Raw genomic sequence first — 6,501 nt, forward strand, 5'->3', positions numbered from 1 at the left:
GGGCGTGCCCCGGGGCCTCGTACCCTGCGCCGGCCCGGCGGCGGGAGCCTGCGCCCGGGCCCCAGCGGCCGTCCCGGCTCGGACGTGTTGGGGTACGAGAGCAGGGCCCGGGCTTGCCCTCGCTGGCCAGAGAGCCCCGGGCCCTGCTGCGGGATGTGGCTCACAGAAGCCCAGCTCTCTGGGCCGGTGGTGACCGGATCCCAGGGTCCACTCGGGCGGAGGCCCTCCCCAGGTGCCCCGGGCTCCGGAACGATTGGGGTGGGGCGGGGAGGAGGCCCTGCCCTGTGTGTGTGTGTGTGTGTGTGTGTGTGTGTGTGTGTCTGTCTCAGCTAGTGCTCCCCCCCCCGTGGGAGGGGTGGGCTCGTGCACCTTCTTGGCCACAGCCCAGTCCTGGGCCCCGCGGCGGACGTCGCTGCGCAGGAGCGCCAGCGTGGCCTTGTTCTGGGCCTTCTTCTCCTTTTTCCCCTGGATCTGGAGCGCCTGACATTGCTCTGTGGGCAGGCGGGGAGGCGGGGACAGTGTGGCTAGGACGTGGGCCAAGGGTGCAGGCTGGCATCAGGGAGGCCCGGGGAACCCAGGAGGACGTTGGCCTCCGCGGCCAAGCTTCCTCCTCCAGTCCTGTCCTGGGGCACAAGGACTCACTGCTCAGCCACAGTCATCTGAAGGGCTTTCGGTGGACAGGGCTGCTGCACAGAGGGAGGGTGAGCCCAAGGGATGGCAGTGTCCCTTCCTGTCCCTCTGCCTTTGGGCTCACGTTGCTCTGATGCTCACAAGTCTCCTGATGCCACCCTCTACCCCTCTCCCAGTCCTGTTGGGGGCAAGGAGCAGGGTGTTCTCTTGCCCCTCCAAGTCCCGGACTGTCCTGGTGCTAAGACAGGTCCTGCGCCCCAGCCCCAGGTGGGCCACCGTGGCCGGTCCCTGCAGCGCCAGGCTCACCCTGGAGTCGGGTGATGGTCTTCAGCTCCTGGGTCTGCTCCTCCACATCTGCCTGGCTGTGCCTCCTCATGGCGGTCCTCAGGGTGGTACCTCCCACCCTTCCTGGACTGGGCCTGCTAGACAGAGCCTCACTCCAGACTGTCCCCAGAACCCAGCCCATTGTGAGGGGCCCAGGGTTCTTAGCACCGGTAACCTTGGGACTGTAGGCCCTTCCGCCCCACTCTGCCCCTGCTAGCCTCGGGGGCCTCTGGACACATGTCCTGGTTGAAATGAGTCTCTTGGTGGCTGCTGGTGGCTCAGGAGCACTGCCGGGTCAAGGGGTCTTTCCTTTCTTTCCATTTGGGATGTCACTCTCTACTGCCCAGGCTGGAGCAGTGGCACCATCATGGCTCCTGGCAGCCTCGAACTCCTGGGCTCTTGTGATCCTTCCACCTCGGCTGGGACTACAGGTGTGTGCAGCACCATGCCCAGCTAATTTTTTGATTTTTTATGTGGATGAGATCTCGCTACATGGCCCAGGCTAGCCTCGAACTCCTAAACTCAGGCAATCCTCTAGCCTTGGCCTCCCAAAGTGTTGGGATTACAGGTGTGAGGCCCTAACTAATTACAGGCCCACTGTGCCTGGTCCTAATCTCCTTGTCAGGGCACCAGTTTTATTAGATTAGAGCCCAGACTAATGACTTCATTTTACCTTAATTGCCTCTTTAAAGACTCTGTCTCCCAAGACGGTAGCATCTCCCACACAGATCTTCCGCCCTTTTGCTCACTCTGAGTGTCTGGAAGGCCAGTCCAGTCTAAAACTCCAGGTCCACCCCCTGCCTTCCTACTGGCCCTGGCCAGCCTGCCCCTCAGGGGCTGGGAGGACTTGCTGAGAGCAGGGTCCACTCACCACTCCCTTACTCTTGGGGGTCCAGCTGGGCGTCTGGCTGAGGCAGGGACTACCTGCTGTCCCCTGCTGAGGCAGGGCAGCTCGCACAGCTTAGACATATGAAAGGGACCCCCAAGCCCTGGAACTATTGATGAAAAATGGTGTACTCATTCTGACTTGTTTAAACTTCAGTCGCCTTCAGAGCACTCTCCGTTTGATGCAGTACACCTATCAAGGTGCTTTTTCCACTGCTTGAAACAGTGTTTGAACTCATCCATTCGGGTGCCTTTGAGTGCTTCTGCCGTTTTTGATTTCACGTCTTCCATGTGACCGTGTTTTCCCTTGAGGACTTTTTTCATCCAAGGAAATACAAAGTCTCTCGGACGAGACTGGGTGGAAAGGGTGGATGGGGCACGGGGGTCATGCTGTTTGGGGTCAAAAACTGCTGAACACTCAGCGCGGTGTGAGCAGGTGCACTCGTAAGTCACCCGCCATGAAACGGGCAAATGTGTTGGAAGACGCTCCACAAAACAAATGATTCGCTGAAGCTGAACACAGCCTCTCACGACAAGGCCAGCTGGTACATGGATTCCGAAGGGTTCCTGGAGCACTCGCCTAGTGGGGGAGGCCTGTACTCCAAGGGGCCGGCCCTCCACGCGGTAATTCTGGCTTTCTTTTGGTCCTCCCTCATACTTTGGGCTTGCTCTGGAATCCTTTCCCCTGGCAAAAGCCCCACCCCAAACCCACGGAGCAGCCACACCCCACGCCACACTGCTCGCTTTCTCCGTACAGAACCCCTCAGTTCCAGCAGGGCGCGTGGCGCCCGGAGCAAGGCTGCCTTCCTGGGCATCTTGGACCGGACAGAGCCCATGACTTGGTCCTGGCCAACAGAGCTTGAGCGGATACGGCAGGCGAGTGGCCCTCCTCCCTCTTGGGCGGGACCAAGACACAACGGCTGCAGCGGGGGCAGCCACCCAGGGTCCTGAGGTAGGTTTGGGAACAGAGGCCGTGGCACAGGGAACATGCTGAGGGGAGCCTGGGTCCCTGACTGCCTCTCAACCCTGGGCCACACACTTGGATTTTTCCATGGAAGAGAAAAACGGCCGTAGCTGGCCTAAGCCACTGTCTTCTTGGTCTCCTGTCACTTTGCCTCTCTGCCAATTTTGAGGGCATATTAGGTGCTCGATATACCCTTTTTAATTTTGTTTTGGGGGGTCTCACTCTGGCACCCAGGCTGGAGTGTGGTGGCATGATCACGGTTCACCACAGCCTCAACCTCCTGGGCTCGCAATCCTCCCACTTCAGCCTCCTGAGTAGCTGGGACTACAGGTGTGTGCCACCATGCCTGGCTAATTTTCTGATGTTTTGTTTTCTTTGGTAGAGACAAGGTTTCGCTATGTTGCCCCAGGCTGGTCTCAAGCTCCTGGGCTCAAGCAGTCTTCCAGTCTTGGCCCCCCAAAGTGCTGTGATGACAGGCGTGAACCACCGTGCCCGGCATCAATAAACCTTTTGAGTGACGGGCTAGGTGAGGTGCGGCGGCTGGGCTGGAGAGGCATGGGCCAGGCCGTGGGCCACCGGGCGTTGCTGAGAAGCCAACTGCACCCAGGGGTGGATTTGCCAAGGGTTCCTACAGTCTCGCTTCTGGGGGTGGGGCGTGGGTGTAGGCCCGTCCACCCAGGAGCTTTCCTTCCGCGTGGACAGCGTGGCAACTGGCTGGCTGGGCCCCCTCCTCCTCCCCTGGGAAGGCGGGGCTTCCTCGGATTGGTGAGTCGGGTGATAGGCAGGCGATAGGCAGGCGGGCGTGGCTCACAGGCTGGGGGGTGGGGCCACAGCCTTCCCCTTGGCAGCCAGCTCTGACCGGCCGCACCCCTTTCGCTCTGCTGCCACGTGCCAAGTGGCGGAAGTGCAGACCCCTATACAGGAGGCCTTGGTGGTCTTACACGGCCTGTAGGGCCAGTGGAACGTCTGGGCTTGGCGTTCAGCGCCGGGAGCTTTCCTCCTCATCCTCTGCGTGTAGCCCTCCGCGCGTAATCCTCTGCGTGTGGCCGGCACACGACCCTCGCACGTCAGCCGTGTGGCAACAAGGACGGCACCTAAGCACTCATCCTCTCGCCCTTTGACTCACTTCTTAGTGGCGCAGGTGGGAACTCAGGTGCCCAACAGGACAAGCCACTTATTGGCCCTGCACCTCCGAGCGCCAGCTGTCACCTTGGACTTGGTGGGGCATAGGGGCCAGAAAGAAGATGCCAGAGCCCAGAGAGGGTGCAAAAGCCCCTTCCATCCCAGACGCTTGTGTTGGGCAGGGCACACCCTCTCCGCCCCGCGCCTGCCTTGCTTCTCTCTGCCTGGGAGGAGAACCACCACCCCAGGGAAAGCCCTTCGGCTCCAACCTCCAGGCAGATCCCAGGTTGGGGCAGCAGCAGTCTGCACAGGTGTGCCGGGCCTGGCCACGTACAAGGCCTAGGACATGGCTGGGGCACCCCAGGGTGGGGAGGGCCAGCCTGAGGGTGTCTTCCAAGACTGCCTCTGCCCCAAGTCCTCTGTGCTCGGTTGGAGCTCTCCTAGCTGTGCCGACCTGTAAGAGGCAAAACAAGACAGCTGGAATCATATCCACTTTTGCTTGGGGTCCCTGCACCCATTTTATCATGGCAAAGACTGAGTCCCGGCTGCATGTAGTGGCTCACGCCTGTAATCTCCAACTCTTTTGGAGGCCGAAGTGGGAGGACGCTTGAGCCCAGGAATTTGAGCCCAGCCTGGGCAATATAGCAAGACCTTGTTTCTACAAAAAGGACAAAAAAAACTAGCTGGGTGTGGTGGTGCATGCCTGTGGTCCCAGCTACTTGGGAGGCTGAGGTGGGAGGATTGCTTGAGCCCAGAAAGTCGAGGCTGCAGGAGCCCTGATCTTGCCTGGGTGACAGAATGAGACTCTAACTCAAAAACAAACACTGAGTTCTATACCAAGGACAGCAAGTAGTGGAGGCCAGGCCTGAAATCCCTCAGCCTGGTGTCCAGTGCAGGGTCTCTCAGTCCAGCCACTCCTCTTGGGGTGCTCACGAGGCTACCGTGGCCCTGCCGCCCCTCCATGCCGCACCCTTCCCCTCCATCTCAGGGGCACCCCAGCCCCTCCCAGGTCCTCTTCCTGTGAATGGAGCCCTCCAAGCTCTGTCTGCTGCACTCATCCCGGCTCCGGTGCCCCAGGGTGCACACACTGACGAGGCTGGGGCGAAACGGGGTCCCAGCCGGGCCTGCTTCTGGGCCCCAGGGCTGGCCCACCCGCCACTGGGCCCTGGAGCCTCAGCTTCCACTTCCTGCTGCCCCCAGACCCTCACCGGCACCCGTGTCCTCGGGGAGCTGCCCCGTCTCCAGGAAGAGCCAGAGGTTGCTGCATCTCTGTGTCTCCACTTCGTCACCCCGTAGCTGGCCATGGAACCTGCGACTGAGGAGCAGGAAGCAGGAGGGCAGGGCAGGAGGCTGGGGCCTTCGCCTGGCTCTTCTCAGGGCCAGGGAACCGGGCACAGGCGATGGGTGGGCGCAGGCAGGGTTCCCACCAAGACCCAGGGCTCCATACCAGGGATGCTGGGACCACAGCCCCCAACCCCTAGCGGAAACCCACCCCCGCTGAGGAGACCTGGCACGACCCTGGAGTACCCACCCACGGCCACCAGCAGGCTCCACCGCAAAGGGTATGGGAACTTCCTTTGGATGAACATCTGCAGGCCGAAGGTCATCCCGGTGCCTGCCAAGAGCCAAGGTCCCCACCCATCAGCTTGTACGCGGACCGGGCCCAGGGACCAGCTGGGCGTGGCCTGAGCGGCACCTGCCAGGCCCCAAGCGCCCGCAGGCAGGTGGCTTGGCGGCCACCTGCTGAGAAGCCAGGATGAGGCAGGAGGGCGAGTTTCTGCCCGTCCCAGGGCACCTGGATCCAGCTGACCTGTGACAAAGGTGAAAACTCCCTTCATGAAGGCGTTCGACCGGCACGCGGCATACTCCCTGAGCCCCTGGCATGGGGTACGGGTGAAGGCTCAGGTCCCCTCCCTCTTCCTTCGCCGCCCCTCCTGCCCCTCCCTTGGGCACACCCTGGCTGTGGGGGAGTGAGAACCCGGGGGCTTGGGCACGTCCCGCCCGTCCCTATGCCCAGCGGGCTATCCGGAGCCCCACAGCAAGAGGGGGCCCCGCCCTCTGCCCCTCGTCCCCGACAAGGGCACCCCAGCCAACCCCTCCGCCTCGCGCAGGTCAGCATCCGAGGTCTGGGCCCCGCGTCCCAGGCCGGCCTTCCTACTGGGTGCTTGGCGGCCACGGAACGTCCACCAGGGACAGGCCCAGGGTGGGCGCGAGGACGCTTCCTCCCGTAGGCAGAAGGCAAGGACACAGGCCTGCCGACTTCTCGGTGGGAAGGCCTCCGGGCCGGGCTCCCTGCGGCCTCTGCCGGGTCCTGCTCCCCCGGCGGCCTCAGCCCCGGCGCCTGCGCCCCTCCCCTGCGTCCCAGAGACGGCCCTGCTCCTGCCGGGCCTAGAAGCCGCCTCCGCCATAGCATCCCGGGCCCCACCAGGGCAGGCTAATACAAGGAATCGCCGTCGTCTTCTTCTTTTGGGTCGGTGTCGCTCTGTCGCCAGGCTGGAGTACAGCGGCACAGTCACGGGCCGCTACAGCTTCGACCTCCTGGGCGCCGGCCTGCCGTCCCGGCACTGTGCGGGGCG

At 62.5% G+C, this 6,501-nt stretch overlaps 1 protein-coding gene across 1 annotated transcript; it reads right to left on the minus strand.

The window, feature by feature from the left end:
* Positions 1-3,325: 3,325 nt before the first annotated feature.
* On the minus strand, positions 3,326-6,143 carry TMEM141 (transmembrane protein 141; the record flags this gene model as incomplete). Its single annotated transcript, XM_021710277.1, is given in 7 exon segments — positions 3,326-3,348; positions 5,134-5,208; positions 5,211-5,240; positions 5,457-5,540; positions 5,736-5,802; positions 6,084-6,106; positions 6,109-6,143. Coding segments are annotated over 7 exon segments (337 nt in total), but the record flags the coding sequence as incomplete, so codon positions are not given.
* Positions 6,144-6,501: the final 358 nt, after the last annotated feature.

The sequence above is a fragment of the Carlito syrichta genome, unplaced genomic scaffold (genome assembly GCF_000164805.1).
Source record: "Carlito syrichta isolate Samal-C Ts95f unplaced genomic scaffold, Tarsius_syrichta-2.0.1 Scaffold288365, whole genome shotgun sequence".
NCBI classification, from domain to species: domain Eukaryota; kingdom Metazoa; phylum Chordata; class Mammalia; order Primates; family Tarsiidae; genus Carlito; species Carlito syrichta.